General features: G+C 34.0%; 1 protein-coding gene across 3 annotated transcripts in view; it reads left to right on the top strand.

Annotated features, from left to right (window-relative positions):
* Positions 1 to 13,142: 13,142 nt before the first annotated feature.
* LOC124360147 (neuropathy target esterase sws) overlaps positions 13,143 to 16,967 on the top strand; it is a 76,082-nt gene continuing 72,257 nt past the window's right edge. For 2 of the 3 annotated variants that reach the window (XM_046813502.1, XM_046813503.1), the window contains exon 1: positions 13,144 to 13,624. In XM_046813502.1, coding sequence (XP_046669458.1) covers positions 13,520 to 13,624 — 105 coding nt within the window. In that variant the 5' untranslated portion in view covers positions 13,144 to 13,519. Of the gene's footprint in view, positions 13,625 to 16,967 lie in introns of all 3 variants that reach the window. The other variant, XM_046813504.1, reaches the window with a different exon arrangement.

Consider the following 16,967-nt stretch of genomic DNA (forward strand, 5'->3'; position numbering starts at 1 on the left):
ATTTGTTTTTTGAATTCAAAGTTGCATCATTACCTGAAAAGTTATTTCAAAGTCCAAGAATATTTTGTTGAGCTATAGCAGTAGCTATTGACACTGGGCTGTTGCATGTTGGCGCATACCTTTTCATTGTCTTTTGATTAAAACATAAATATCCCACCCATTGATTCTATTTTGTATCAAATTTTTTAAGTGCGTATTTGTGTGGTTTGTAAAGTTTCCTTTATTTCCATATTTATTTTTTTTGCGCAGACATTTTACTCAGACTATCTTTATTACAGTTCTTTTCCATCTATAGTTATCAACATTTTAATAAATGTAAATAACACACACACACACACATTTTGTTGTAAATGTGTATGTGTTGTATTCAGTAAATTTTGGTAATGAGAATAATGAAAGTTTTTTGCTGAAAAGTACCTCATAATACATTTTTTAAAAATTAATAAAAATGTCTACAGTTAAAGGTATTATTTTATTCTGCCAATAATAATAATAATAATATATTATAATAAATATATTAAAGTTACTAAATTGTAAATTTAAAATAAACTTTCACCTGCTTTTCCCAATAGCAATAGCTCAAATCTGGGTCTATTAAAAGAGGAAAAATACCCAAACAATTGCAAAGTGGCAAGACCGAATGCTCCCATTAAGACACACTGAGCCGTAAATAAATAATAATAATTATAAATGCTTTTATTTTCCAAGGTGATTCTCAGTTATAATCTTTTTTCAGATGAACATAGGTCTGCTTATAACTAAAATACTTAAAATAAGAATAAAGTACCACTACTATTAATAGTAATAACATAACAAAGTAATAAATATATAATACAAGAAAATTAAAATACTTGAACCTGATACCAGCTCAGTGCTATGTTTATCAATGATATTTTGCAACCTAGGGTTGGCCACTGCTTTCTAACCAGGACTTTACATTTTAACATGAAACTGTATAATATTTTAATATACACGGCAGTCTGGGTTATACAATGAAGGGCCAAAATATGAAGAAGTTTTTCTTCTAGATTGAAACCTGACTTGAGGAAAATTAAGCTTCCTTCCATGGTGAGTTCTAGATTGAGATATCTCCTCACGATAGCAGAGACTCTCACTAAGGTACTGTGGCTCATTTAGTTTGAGAGCTTTGTGGATCATGCTGTAAATAAGCATTCTTCATAGGGTTATCATCGTAAAAAGGTTCCACCTGAAATAAAAAAGAAAACAGACAGATATGTTTGAACTTTTGTATTCCTTTCATCACCTCTCTTGTGATTATATTCCCGTATGCAGGATAGCATAGTAAAACACTGATAGAATCAGTGACGGCACTTGTTGGAGCTTTGCATATTCTGGCAGCAGATGAACCTATACAGGCTTCTCAGGCTGCCTAATTTGCGCAGAAGCATATGTCGCATGGTCTGAAAAGGAGAGCTATCCAATACGATACCAAGAGTCTTGTCTGTGTTCACAGATGGACAGACCCTCACCATCTAGTATGACAGTATTTGTTCTCTCAGATGGCCAGTATTTCCAGGGTTGGGGCTACATGAACCACTTTACATCTGCCTATATTGATTTAAGGCAATTGGCAACTGAACATCCTGAAATGCTTTCAATATCAGCATTCATTTTTTTCAATGACAAGCTCTACATTACCCAGGGCATATGACCAGAGCAACTGGGCGTCATCAGTGTACATTGAAATTTCATACACAACTGATGAGTACAAATTAAACAATGCAGACACCAAGCAACTCCCTTGTGTTATAAATGCGCTTGTATTCCACATCTGGCCTACGCTTCCCAACCTTCCATCAGCGTCTCACACCAGTGAGATTCGGATCAGGGTGTACCAGACCCTGTGTGAATGCACGGTGAGATTACTCACTCATCAGTTCTCTGTTACTCACTTGACTGCTCAGATGTCATTAAATATTCACATGCATACAAAGCATCTTTCACTTCCTTTTGGGGATATGGTGATTCTGCTGAGAGTTCTGTGAGAGGGGCCCCAGACGGCCTTCAAGTAGCTGGATTATAGGTCTAGTCACCAGTCCCGGCCATCCCAGTAGGTGGTATGAGTTTATTTATTAGACAAGTATTAGGGAAGTTGATAATTTTTGTTACAAATTTTTCAGTCAATTACTTTTAAAAAGTATTGCATCCTCATTGCACGTTGCTGATATGGGTACCATTTTCAAAACTTTAAAACTTAATTCCATTGTGAAATTAATATTACACCATATAGTTCCTAGTGCTTCTTGCTTGTCATCATAGATGAAACTTAACTAGGCTATCTTTAAAGTTATTAGAGTTTTATAGAGCTCTAGCAGAAACTTTTGGTATGCACCTTTAGATTAATACCCTGTTTTTAAATTGTGCAATAAAACATTACAAATAACAAGTTACAAGATTTATGTTTGATTTTTTAATTTATTGTAATGGTGTGAAATACGCTCAGTTTATTTATACTAAAACTAATTGCTCCTCAGTAAGAAAATACTTGAAAGAATGATGACAATCATAATTTCAGTGCCGAGCCGACGCTAGTTGCTACTCGTTTAGTAGGCCTACAATGTTGCAATCTAACTCAGTTGATCTTATCAGAAGTAAACAAAGTACAGTAAGGTTTTATATATTACCAAAAGTATTAAATGTTACTAAAAGTGTAAGTTTCGTACGTCCAATGATAGTCTGTGGCTGGAAAAGGTGCAGTTGTTCGTCACTGATGAAGGATACCGTAAGTCCGACAGTCTATAAAACACGGTAATTTAAACAAATTAGCAATATTGCCGCTAGGTGGTAAGTGAAGTCCCTGTGTTAAATGATTTACATACTGAGAAAGTGGTCAGGCATCAGATTACCAGTCATCAGAACTGAATTCTTCTTAGAAGTATAATATGACTGGGTATGTTAACTATTTTAGTAACTGTTGTATAAAAACTGTTTTTCAAAGTTTTTGCAATTTTCAAACTGAAACTGAAGTTTATTCAACGCCATGATGAAAATAGTGATAAAATGATGCTTGGTATGTCCATAATTTGTTCTGTAATTCACCATTTTGCTGATTTTTTGTCACATATGTTTTGATATATAAATAGAGTTCTTTTGTAATAATCTTTATTCTGGATTAATGTTATTATATTATACGCAGAACAACTAACATGTATAATGTAAAGAAATTTGTAGGAAAGAACGGTATATGGTTTGCTTCGTTCAAAGACATCTTGTAATCTAAGTGTAAGATTTAAACATTAAACGTTCATTAAAAATTTAAGTAAACGTTATATTTCTTGGGCAAAGTCCTCTAATAAGATTAGCACGTCTTGAAGTCTTGGTTTCAGACGTCCTCTTAAAATTTACTCTCCGATATGGAATGTGTAAATTACTCTCCGGAGACACAGTGTAAATTATTCAAAAATTTCATAGACGTTCTCACAATAAACTTTCCCAATTGAATCAAGTCCTAACTCGTCATGGAGGTATAAATTCCAAATGTAGCATGGTCAACTAATTGCAATCCTCAAAAGTTTATTTTGAACATTTTAAATGTCGTTTGTCTTACCAGAAGAAATGCATAGTCCCCAAATAGATCACACATTATTAGGAGTTTCAGTATACTTTAAAACATCATTAGTGTGCAGACTGGCTTTAGAATAGAATTCATGTTTAGTAACGTGAATAGAAGAAATAAACGGGCATAAGTTTGTGCTAATTTTGTTTTAGTTTGTAAGTTCTATGTTAATTTCTTATCAAGATACACAACTAAGTACAATCAATACAATCGTCAGCATTCTATGAGATTAAAGTGTCTTTTATCAAATGTCCGGTGGCGTAAAACATTTTCTTAAATAAAATACCTTAGTCTCACTTTTGTTGGATTCTCTTAGAAAATCTCAAACCAATTCATCAAAGTTGTAACAACGGTTTGTATAAAACATTGCTGCTTCGTTTATGTGATAATGTTGAGTTGAATTATGATGGCTGTGTTATCAGCATAGAGAGCAAGAGTAATGTCAGGAAGATCTTGATTATCAAACAAGAAAATATTACAAAGCACAGTCCCTGATATTGAACCTAGAGGTAAACCTTGCTCTTACGAGGCGAACTGTTGAAAGCATGCTCAGAAGTTTAACAGAAAAGCTGAAATCAGTCAAAAAGGATTGTAAAAGATCTCTTATTTACAAAGAAACCCTAAATTATTATAAAGTAAGCTAACATGCCAAAATTAGTCAAATGCTTGCGAGACATCTAGGAATGCTGTAGCAGAATGAAGTTTTCTTTCAAAGCCTTGATTAATTTATGGTTTCACTGATTCTTAATATTTGATGAGTCGTATAATGTTTCGACCGCAATCCAAATTAGAGAGGACGAATAACATTGGATGGGTCTAAATACTTCAACATTCTTTTCTAAATAGTTATCTCAAATGACGTTGAAATTGGTGAAAGGAAGCTGATTGGACGATATTTATAGTGGGAATCTTTAGGCTTAATAAGCTTGTCGAAGACGGTAATTTCAATAAGCTTCCAAACCTCGGAAAAATGCCCCATTGAAATACACGCATTTAAAAATAATGCCAGTATTGAGAGCCCTAGATTCAGTATCAAATCATACACAATAATCTATTTGCTTGGGAGCGTCTTGGGGGTAGAGTACGATAAGCGGACCCAGTTTTTAGATCAATAACGACAAACAACATTACCTACTTGATAAAACCGTCGATTTAACCAACCGATAATAATTAATTAATTTGAACAATGTAAATAGCTTATGTCATCTGCGTCAACTGTAAACATCTTATTAGATAATACACATAATATTTAAATTATTAATAAGTACTTTGCCGAATTAAAATGAGAGTGACCTTCTAGAAAACAGGTTCAAAAAAATATTATTGTTCAAAAAACCTATATTTTCGAGATTCGAATTGAGATTTAATTCCCTTGTTCGTTGCAACATACTATGAGTCTGATCTTGCACTCTTTTAATGTTGATCGTTGAATTAACGTTGATTAATTAACATATCCAAAGTAACATCATAAATGAACTTTTGGAACTCGTTTGTGGCACTTTGAATATCAAATGCAAGTCGATTCATCATGTAGATTCCATTATGTGTACAACATTTTACTGTTATCATTGACCTCCAAATGTAGGTACGTATTCAATTCTTGGATATTCTACTTTTGTAATAACACCTTGACTTTCAAAATGGTCTTGTTCTTTTTACACTTGTTTTCGTAATGCATACGAAACTAGTCTCGCCTTTGCAAAATTCGGTTTTAAAGTATCTTGGATTTTTTTAAAGCTACACTTGTAGTTTGGAACCAAACAATTGGTTTCTTAAAATAATGCCCTAAAAGACAGGCAGATTTCTTCTCTGAGTTGCTTGTGCTTGTTGTTTGTTCAGGAGAAGAATCCATGTCGGTCGTGTTTATAACATTAAAATGTCTATATGTGCGACGTAAGATTGCAGCAGAAGGGATATTGATAACATACAAATCCTTCTTATACATAATTTTGTGATACTGGGCAGGAACCTTGACTACCCCTGAAGGAGTAAATCCCTCACCTGCATATGTGCGAAAACGTAAAGTAGTGGGTTCTAAATCTAGACCCAATGCCAACTCACTGTATTACTTATGAATCAAGATGCAAACTGGACTATCGGAATTAAATTCTAAAAGCATTGTTTTTTAACCAATCTTGACAGTCACCATAATTGTAGAAATATCGTTTAGGCTTTTAGAAAAGATGTTATTTATACTGATTACTTTACCAATACTATTATCTAAAAGGTTACCTTTGTAAAAATCATTAATATGATCGTTAATTCAATATCTCCACTTTGTAATTGTCTAATGCCGTGATTTGTAGGCTTATAATTTTCTAAATTATGCTTCTTATTTTAAAGTTTGGAAGTACACCTTTGATACATAGCCAGAATGGCCACAAGAGCTGCAATTTAGAGAAGAACGTTCACGTTTAAAATATGTACATCCGCAGCAAATACATATATTGCCAATATCCAGTGCTCTGAAATCTGGACGGATATATCGTCCATTTCGTCCATACTTAATTTTAGGTTTACCTATTATAGTCACGGGAATTTTATGCTTTTGTAAATGTTATTCATGGAACCCTGATTAATTGAGGTAACAACCGAAGAGGAAGACATTTACTTATTTTCCTGTTTAAATGTTTCTAAAGCAAAAGAAATTTCGCGAGCTCGTGCAAAGGTTACAGATCTAAAATTCAAATTCAATTTCAAAATTAAATTTATTTCACACACATAGTTTTACATACATTGCATGGTATTTACAAAAGTTGCTTTATTGACAAAACTGTAAAAAACACTTTGCAGTACCAGCTGTTCAAGGCTTTCCAAGTTCCATGGCTACTTCGCCATGCTGATGAGTTCCGAAAATAGAACGAAAACAGGATAACACGTAAACTGGGTCATAAAACTTTTCCCATTTTGCAAGACACTTTGTCCAGGCGACAAGGCTTTGTCACAAAGAGATCGATTACCCTTTTGGGATCCGAAAGCTCGCAGAGCCCGGTCACCCTTTTGGGAACCGTTACTCCGTGACGGCCAAAATGCTTTTGGATTTTGTGTCAATGCAAACTTATTCTTTGAGCTAACGCTCTTGACATATTTGCGGATATTCTGTTTCGACTTCGATTCGTCTCTTCAGTTAAGGAGTTCGTGCGTAGAATCAGCAGATTTTCGCTGAAACACACACACCTTAGGACAGGATGTGGATGGTAAGAAAATACCTTTTACCTAATCTAAAAACTGTTCAAATATCACGTTTCAAATAGTAAAAAAATATAAAATAAGTTATTTAAAATGAATTTTAAATGAAGAGTGAAATAATTAGGAATATCCTCTAAGCACAAAGACTCGTTTGGAATAAACCTTCACACACAAAAATAAATAAATAAATAAATAACCCAAACGGCTACTCGGAACTGAAAGAATGAAAAGAGTTGCTATATAAAATTATTGTAACAATATTTAATAATAAAAATAGATTTAAATGTATTACTGTACACTGATGTTATCTATATATATAAAAGAAAGTCGTGTTAGTTACACTATTTATAAGTCAAGAACGGCTGATCCGATTTGGCTGAAAATTGGTAGGGAGGTAGCTAAGAACTGGGGAGAAAACACATAGGATACTTTTTATCCCGTTCCCGATTCAGGATTCCGCCCCACTGGTCTCTAAATGTTACGGAAATACCCGTAAGAAATGCAATTACAGCAAAACATATGTTATTAAGTGAAAGGGCCTGTTCAAATTGAATCAGCTGTTCTTTGTAAAACATATATAATGCAACAAAAGAAATATATGTTTATATCATTTAATTACCATTTTAAATTTCTTTACATTTATAGTTTTAAAGCATAGAGTAAGCTTAAGAGGAACAGCAAATTTTGTTTCAACTGTTTCAGCAATCACTGTTAAGCATATACTTTACTATCCAGATAATACAAATCAAATTTTAATTTTTGCCAATTCAAAGCAGTTATCTCTGCATCTCCAAGTCAGATACGTACATTATTTGCTATCATCATTTCGACATGCTTTCCCATCGAACCCATCTAACCTGTGGCACAAATACAAGGATAATATGGCAGAAGATATTTTACATCAAATTCGTGTCAGTTCAATAAATTACGATCTTGAAATGAATGAGGAGATACATAATCGGGCCTTGCTCTTGATCGAAGACATGAGTTGTCTCATGTGTGGTAGTTTATTAGTCAGGTTAGGGAATGCCAGCGCTAAATCGTAAAAATGAATGACGCATTTAATCGAGAATTGGAATGGGAACGTGAATATGATCACCAGGAATTAGATTTAGTAGTTCAAACAAATGTGCCCCTGATAAACCCACAACAAAAGGAAGTTTATGATACATTAATGAAGGCAATTGATGATGGAAACGGTGGTTTATATTTACATGGTGGAACTGGTAAGACATTCCTCATGTCAGTAGTTTTAGCCACTGTTCGTGCAAGATCCAACATTGCAGTTTCAGTTGCTTCTTCTGGAATAGCAGCCACATTGCTAGAAGGATGTCGTACGCCACATTCTGCCATTAAAATTGCCGTTAAATCTTCAATATATTGAAGAACCAACGTGCAACATTACAAAGCGCTCCGCTATGGCGAAAGTTTTTGTCAGAATCGAAGATCATCATCTGGGACGAATGCACAATAGCGCATAAACGTGCATTGGAAGCAGTTAACCTAACATTGCAAAATCTACGTAATGACTCAAAATGTTTTGGAGGCGCAAACTATATTACTGTCTGGCGATTTCCGCCAAACATTGCCAGTAATTCCCAGATCGACTGCTGCCGACAGAATAAACGCTTGCCTCAAATCATCGAATCTATGGCGCTATTATGTTAGGAAACTTCAGCTGACAACAAACATGAGAGTTGCATTGCTGAACGATACATCTGCTGAAGATTTCTCTGAGTAATTGTTGACTATCGGTAATGGTCGAGTACCTGTCGACGAATCGAGCGGATTGATTTCATTTCCTCGGAATATCTGTAAATTTGTCTCATCGAAAGACGAACTCATCAACAAAGTATTCCCAAACATCATTACTAACCTCAAAAATAATGAATGGTTGAGTGAGCGAACAATTTTGGCAGCTAAGAATAAAGATGTAGATGACTTAAACTACATAATTCAGAATGAGATCATTGCTACACTGCATTCTTTCAAATCTGTTGACTGTGTAACAAATGAAGATGATGCCACCAAACTATCCAATTGAATGTTTAAACTCCTTGGATGTACCTGGCACAATTTACAACTAAATATTGGTTCTGTAGTAATCATGCTTCGAAAACTTTATACCAACCAAAAACTGTGCAACGGAACAAGTTTGGTGGTAAGTAAATTGATGAACAATTTGATTTACACCACAATACTCAAAGGTGAGGAAATTCTCATTTCAAGGATCCCGATGATCCCACCCGACATGCCATTCGAGTTTTTAAACGGTTTCAATTTCCGATACGTCATGACTGTAAATAAGTCACAAGGCCAATCGTTGAAAGTTTGTGGTCTTAATCTCAAACATCCATGTTTTTCCCATGGCCAATTAAATGTGGTATGTCCACGGGTCGGAAGACCATCCGCGTTATTTGTTTTCGCGCCTAATAAAAAAACAAAAAAATGTAGTTTATCACAAGGTGCTACAATAAATGGCAAATAAAGAATCATTGAATAATTATATTTTTTTATTTACAAGTATCCTAATTTAAAAAGTAAAAAATGTGATCATGTGATATTATCTTTAAGGCGGGACAAAGTTCGCCGGGTCAGCTAGTATATACTAAAACTATCTTCAAGTAAATAAAGCTTTTTTTACTTTGAACACTTATATTTATCAAATTTTAATGAAAGGAAATATGCTACACATTCCATTGTAACTGAAAATACATTTTTAGTTGATAGAAAACAACCTCTGGTAATGGTATGCAAAAAAATCATAAGAAACAAAAACGATTCTGTTGTTTTATAAAACCCTCAGCGTCACATAAAGTAAATAAAAACTGTTAAGCTCTGTTTGAAAACTTGAAAACGTACCTTGTTGTTTTATTAAAAGAAATTAAGTTACAAAACCGTTATGTATTAAAAGTGAAAAAATGTTTAAAGAATGTAAAATTTGGTTTTGGAACTTGTACAGATAAGTTTCTAAAAAAGTATCTTCTATTTCACCAATGCACATTTGATGTACTTTTTTACTAGTCTGGAGATAGTCTCAGATGTCTTAGAAAGTATTCCAACAAACAATCCAATAATCATCATGGGGGATGTTAACATTAACAGTATAACAAACAATCATGAATACACTCTGATGAGGGATATGTTGAGCGGACATGATATCCAGAGACTAGACCTGCCACCAACAAGAATAACGCCAACTTCAGCAACGTCAATTGATTGTGTCTGTACCAATATTACGCTCGAGGACCTCAATGTAGAAATAGTCAACACTGGGATATCAGACCACACAGGTCAACTCTGCACAATTAACTGTAATATAAAATCACCTCCACCGCCCATTATCGATCAAAGAAATATGTGTGAACGGAATCTACTTCACCTGAAATATTATCTTAGCCAGCAAAACTGGTCAACAGTCTACCACGCAAAGGACATAGAAGAAACATACAACAATTTTAAAAAAAATACTCTTAAACTCGATACTCTACAGTCATGTCCATTAATCAGGCATAAAATTAAAAAACCCAAATACACATTGACTGACCAAATTGCAATACACATGAAAAGACAGTTTCTCGAAGCACAAGAAAGGTAAAATATATCATTAAGTGAAAATGACACATTGATAATGTCACGGCTCAAAAAAGACTATGACTTGAGGCTGAAACTCCTTAGGAAACAAGACCATGCAGAAACAGTGTCAAGGTCATGTAACAAATCAAAAACTCTTTGGCAAATTATAAATTCTGAAAGGAAATCAAAAGATGAGAAGTCCCTACCTTTAGCACTGGATATCCACGGAGAACATGTACAGGAACCAAAACTGATTGCCGATCACCTTAACACGTTCTTTACCAATATAGCCCACGAAACCATTCAACTGAATGGACATACTAATTTACAGAAAATAACACCAGCAGAAAATTTCAATGTCTCAACGTTGATACTTCAACCAACAAACAGAGAGGAAATGACTAAACTCATTCAATCATTGAAGGTAAAAACCTCTACCAGTTACGACAATGTCTCTACAAGACTCCTGAAAATCTGCAAAGAGGAGCTTGTCGATCCCTTAACAGAAATTATCAATAGTTCATTTAGCCGAGGAATATTCCCATCTGCATTAAAAATAGCTAAAGTCTACCCCAAATACAAACAAGGACCCACCATGCAACCTGCAAACTACCGCCCTATATCATTGATACAAACCTTCTCTAAAGTAATTGAAAAGCTTGTTCTTAATAGGATTTTAGAACATTTATCATTGAATCAACTTTTGACTCCACATCAACACGGTTTCTTACCAGGTAGATCAACTACAACTGCTTTGATAAGTCTGGTAGAGTTTTTAACTGATCAACTCGAAGATGGAAACACTTCCACAGCCATATTCCTTGACTACAGCAAAGCCTTTGACTGCCTTAGCCACGACCACCTGCTGTCAAAACTAACCACGCTTGGAATACGAGGACAATCCCTGGAATGGTTCCGAAGCTATCTCACAGGACGAAGCCAGATGACAGAAGTGAAATACACCGCCGAAGGAGTTACACGCCAAATATGCTTAGGACTACAAGTCATCACTCGAGGAGTGCCGCAAGGCTCTGTTCTTGGACCAGTCCTCTTTATCCTCTACACAAACGATTTTCCTCAGTACATGGAGGATTTCAGCAGTACACTGATGTATGCTGATGATACTGTGCTTCTGCTCGGGAAAACGAATCAAGACGAGCTAGAGATAGATGCTTACACGGCTGTTAATATAACAGTGCAATATTGCCATGGCAATGGCCTTGTTGTAAACGAGACAAAAACAAAACAGCTATTCTTTGGAAGACACAAAGATACTGTAGGAGGACTGCCTGAACTGGAGGAAATCAGCACTTCAAAGTATCTCGAAGTGACAATAGATGACTCTCTGACGTGGACACACCACATTGACAACCTCTGTAAAAAGCTTAGCGCAGGACTGTACGTGATCCGCAGGATGAAACATATCAGCGACCTAGGAACAGCTAAAACTGCATACCATGCTCTCTACGAATCACATCTTCGATACGGTATATCAGTCTGGGGAGGTACCACACTAGGCAACCTGCAACGGGTCCTAATACACCAAAAGAGAGCAATTCGGATCCTTGCAAGCCTACGCACAAGAGAATCATGCAGGCAAGCTTTTCAAGAACTGAAGATTCTCACTGTGGTTAACCTATACATCCTGGAAGCTGTGACCTACGTACACCTGAAATCACCCGATGAAGTGATGACTGGAGCACAGCAACATGACTACAACACTCGGCATGCTACAAACTATCATCTTCCAGCTCACCGCCTAGCGTCCACGGAGAAGAAGCCAACGTATGTCGGAGCAAAGCTGTGGAACGCCCTCCCACAAGAACTGAAGAGGAGAGACCGACTGCAGTTTGGACACAAACTAAAACTCTGGCTTCAAGACCATCCATTCTACACAATAAATGCATTTTTAAACAGAACTTTCTAACCTGCTGTAACAAAAAAAAATCTGACGACTGTACTGTTCTGTAAGAATATGTTCTATAAAAGAATATTTATATAAAATATAAATACTTTGTAAATTTTTCTCCTGTAACACCTTTTGTTATGTACGCATCACTTAAGCTCTTAATAAATTGTACCCTGAGAAATCGAATGGTGTTGAAGTGTTACATTCCTGATTTTTAAACTTTAATTGGCAAATAATACTTAAATTTAGAAGGGCTGCAATAAATTCAACAATAGATTCTCCTGGATGTTATATTCGACATAAAATATTTATGTTATTCAGTGTCAACATTGTGTTCAATTATTATGGTACTGTAATATTTGTTATATTAAATCAGTGTTCGTTATCGATTGACAAAAAGCGACAGTTTTGTAATGTGATAAATCAAATCTATCTATGATTATACTAATTAACATAAAAACCGGGAGCACACATTGTATTCTACCTACAACTACAACTCCGATTTAAAACAATTCTGTGTTATATTCTTGGAAAATTTCTTTTCTTTAAAAAGAGACACATTCTTTTCAACAGAAACGTGTTTTTGCTGTTTTATAGTTTAAATATGGGATGAATAATCGTCTAAATACAAGAAAAATTGTGTTTTCAATGATTATACTTTTTAAATTACTAGGTCTAAGTGTCTTAATACTAAAACTATTACAGTACTATTTAATAGGTTCTTAACAGTTCTATCCAAAAGTAACAATCATTGGTATTTTATTATAATGCTTTTATTTCAACTCAAGACTGAGCCTGTTTCTCATTGCTTGTCTCCAATAATATTTTTGATTTTTTTTTAACATATGTAGTGATTAAAGTTGTCAACAGAACACTCAACTTGAACAGTGTTCAATGTTATGGTACTGCGTGATAAGTTGACAAGGTCTTGCTGGAACTGATTCTGTGCTTTGTTGTAATAATATTTTTTCAAATTAGTTAATAATTTGAAACAGCATTTAGATTTATTGGTTTTGTTTATAACTTTTATTAGTGAATTGCTTAGGTATTTGTATTCTAGAGAGAGATTTATTTGTGTTATGTTACTTCCTTTGAAAATACATATTATTCTGCTTTTAACACACTAGCATTTTATAATAAAATAAAAATAAATATAAGTCCTTGTTTTAAAACTTATAATTTTACTATAGCATTTGAGGATGTAGCCTACAAGATATTTCAATACTTGTATTTTCATTTTCTCTCAGTGGATCATTTTAGTATTCAGAATGAGTGATTCTTTATGGAATGGGTTAACATTTGGCTTATCCTTTTCCTGCTTTGACTACCATGGCTATTCAGATATTGCTACTATCATGGAAGAGCATCAGTGGGTAAGTAACCAATGAGTTATATTTAACATAGAAGCAGTAGTGTAGAATTCCAAATCCAAATAGTTAACTTATACTAAAGCTCTTGTAATGAAACTTATGTCTGACTGCTCAGTTGGAGATTATCTAGAGCTCCTTCTCCTTCACAAACTGTTTAAACAATTTTGATAGCACATGTCAGATTTTCTAATGTATTTAGCTGCTTTGAATTGAGACAAAGCCTACATTTCTGTCCTTATAAGTTGGAAGGATTGATTTCCTAAACCTTCAAATAACTATAATTAAATTTTTTTGTATTTTATAATTTATAAATCTGTACTAATTGATAAGTTGGTTTATTGGTTCGATTGTTGTGGGTGACCGTTTATTAAACTGCAGCCGAAAGGAGCACTATTATATAATCTATTTGCATGGTCTAAATAAGTGAAAATGTACTGGTATGTATTTAAAAGAAAGCTGTTGTTTTATTCAAATTTAAAGAGAACAAGATTATTATTGAGTATTGACATTGGTAGAGTGTGGACATGCTTATGCAATGGGAAGTATGAAGGGGAAGCGAGCACAAACAATTGACTCAGTAACTGTAAATAACAAATCCCCAGCAAAACTTAACTGATTTTGGTAATTGTGAAAGTAACGGCTGGAGCGGCAAAATACGAGTTTCACGTTATTAACTTATTGGAATCGTCCTACAGAACAAAACAATATAAGGTTTGATGGGGTGAAAATAATAAATAACGAAGTTGTAGAACATAAAAAATGGAACAACTTTCACACGCGGAGCAATATTTCCATATTGTACATCAGCATTGGTCGTCACGTGACCTTTTGTGACCGTGAATCATCCTCATCAGATGGATACGGTGCCATCTTTGGAAACGTAAATGAAAAATAATTCTGAAATGAGCAGAACTTTGACCCAAATGAATAATGTTTTTTTTTAATTTCGATCTACAATTTAATTAGTTGTTATTGGGTTGAGATGAGTGCCTCCAGCCATCAGCGTGAGCTGCGGCAGCACAGTACTGCCCCGCACTGATGTCAACGAAAGAAAAACATCCCTCGAGATAGTACCTATCAATAAAATATCAAAGTCTAGAGGGGCTGATTAGAAATATAAATTGAAATGTAATGCAAAGGCAGTTATGTAAAGTGTAAAAAACTTAATAAATCATGAAAAAACCCTAATATAAATATATAAATGGACATTAATAGAGAATAATTACCATAAGTGTGTTCCACAGAATGTACAGAAACGCCAAACTCCAAACGAAATATACCGTTGTCTCGGTGGCTTCAAATGCAACAACGTGGTCACTAAACCAAAATATGTCTATGTCTAAGCTTTTTTATGGAAGTTTTTCAGTCAAAATTTGACTGAACATTTTGTACTCCATAGTGTAATTTTATGTATATTAAACTAACTCCTGAGCATAGTGCTGTTGGTGATATACCGGTTGGTCATTACTCTTGAATAGGTAAAATTTCTCAGCACAATTCATCATAATTGATAAATATGAAATTAGTGGCTGTAGTGGCAAATCATTAATTGACTTTTTATTGAACTTGTCCTTTTGCACAGATCAATTTAAGATTAAGGGGATGAAAATTACAACAGCTGGAAAGAAGTGAATGAAAGAAATATTGTAAATTGTAGTTATGGTTTCTTACTATCTTCCAAAGTAGCCTAAGTTCTTCTGGTATGGATAATGTAAACCGATATGAAAATAATGCAATCAAACTTAAAGAAGAGTTAACTAGTAAGCTGCCATCCATGTATCTGAGGCTCCGATTTGAATGTAAGACTAAAATTATCCCCCTGTTAATATCAGTGCCTCATATGTGTGGCTAGCAGCAAACTAGCATACCTTCTTACTTGTAACCTACAAAAATAATGAAAATAAACATAATCATAGATTTCATTAATTTCGAACTTTGAACTATTTGCATCTCGAATCCTAGACTATCAATCGATATAAAAGTATCTATATTCCTCAATAACAATCATATGTTTTGAATTAAAATATGAATTTAATATTTACAGTGATGATATCACAAATAATAAATGAACATAATCAATATTAATAAAACTCATGAATAAATTAAGAAATGACATAAATAATAAATGAAACAGAACGAGAATGCTCAAACAGGAAAACTAATAAATAATTAAGAAATGATAACAAACATTCAGAATGGAAAAATAAATGATAAAATAACAATAATTGTGTAGTAAAAATGGAAAAGGTTGTAAGTGCCCAGAAACTAAAATTTTCAGTATTCAATAAAATATGTCTAAAACATTGAATATTTACTAATAAAATATTTTTTATATTTATAAAAAATATAAAATCAATAGGAATAACATATAATACAATTTCTGCTATAAATATATAAGCGGAAACCAAAAAAATATGGAAAAAGATATAAGAGCAATCGGTTTTTTTTGTGGAAAAGGATGTATGTGCCTTTCTTTATTTAATAAATGATGTAAGTGAAAGGGTTAGTTTAAAAAAAAGGGATGTAAGTCCAGTATTGTTTAGAAGCGTTTAATGTACACCATAACATCAAAATATGTTACAAGGATACATGATAATACGTACAAAAGATAAAACACTTTTAGTCATAGGTCTTGACTTTCTGAAAAAAGTTACATAATATACGTAATATTATTAATATTATTTTTAATATTATTAACTCTAGGACTTTGTACATTAAAATACCTTACTTTTTAATACAACTAGTAGTCCTTGTCTTCAATGTCTGCATCCACCTCCATGACACCATCAGGAACGGTGTCTGCTGCCAGAAGATCTCTATAAAACTGCTTGTCTTCTGCCTTTTCTATGTAGTCTATCATTCCTATCAGATCGTTCTTCTTTTCTTGTGAGATTTTTGATTTAAACTTGGACTTTTGGCAAGTCCTTTAAGTCGGGAAGATTGCCAAGGTCGGCCTTTTTCTTTAAGACGTCAACTTTGTTCCATGTTACCATACCATCATCTTGAAGTGCCAAAAACTGACGCTACCTTCACTGTGCTTGGATTCTTATGAGAAACTCGGAAGTGGGAAATTTTGCTGATAGCTAGATCTTTTGTGGTTAATGAACTGATTTGCAAGACCTTTAAAATCTATAAAGTTTTTCTGTCTTCATAGAAACAACTGTGAAGGGGGATTTAAATTTTGCACTTGCAACTACATCTTCCAGGTCTTTAGGAACCATTGCTTTTGCATTTTTGCGGCGTTTTTCAATAATGCCAAAGTCTCTGTCACAGTTCATATAACTGTGCCCACTTACAAGATACTTCAAGTTAATAGAGCGATAAAACCCTTTGTGAACTAGGTAAA

Source organism: Homalodisca vitripennis, chromosome 4 (assembly GCF_021130785.1).
Source record: "Homalodisca vitripennis isolate AUS2020 chromosome 4, UT_GWSS_2.1, whole genome shotgun sequence".
In the NCBI taxonomy this organism is placed as follows: domain Eukaryota; kingdom Metazoa; phylum Arthropoda; class Insecta; order Hemiptera; family Cicadellidae; genus Homalodisca; species Homalodisca vitripennis.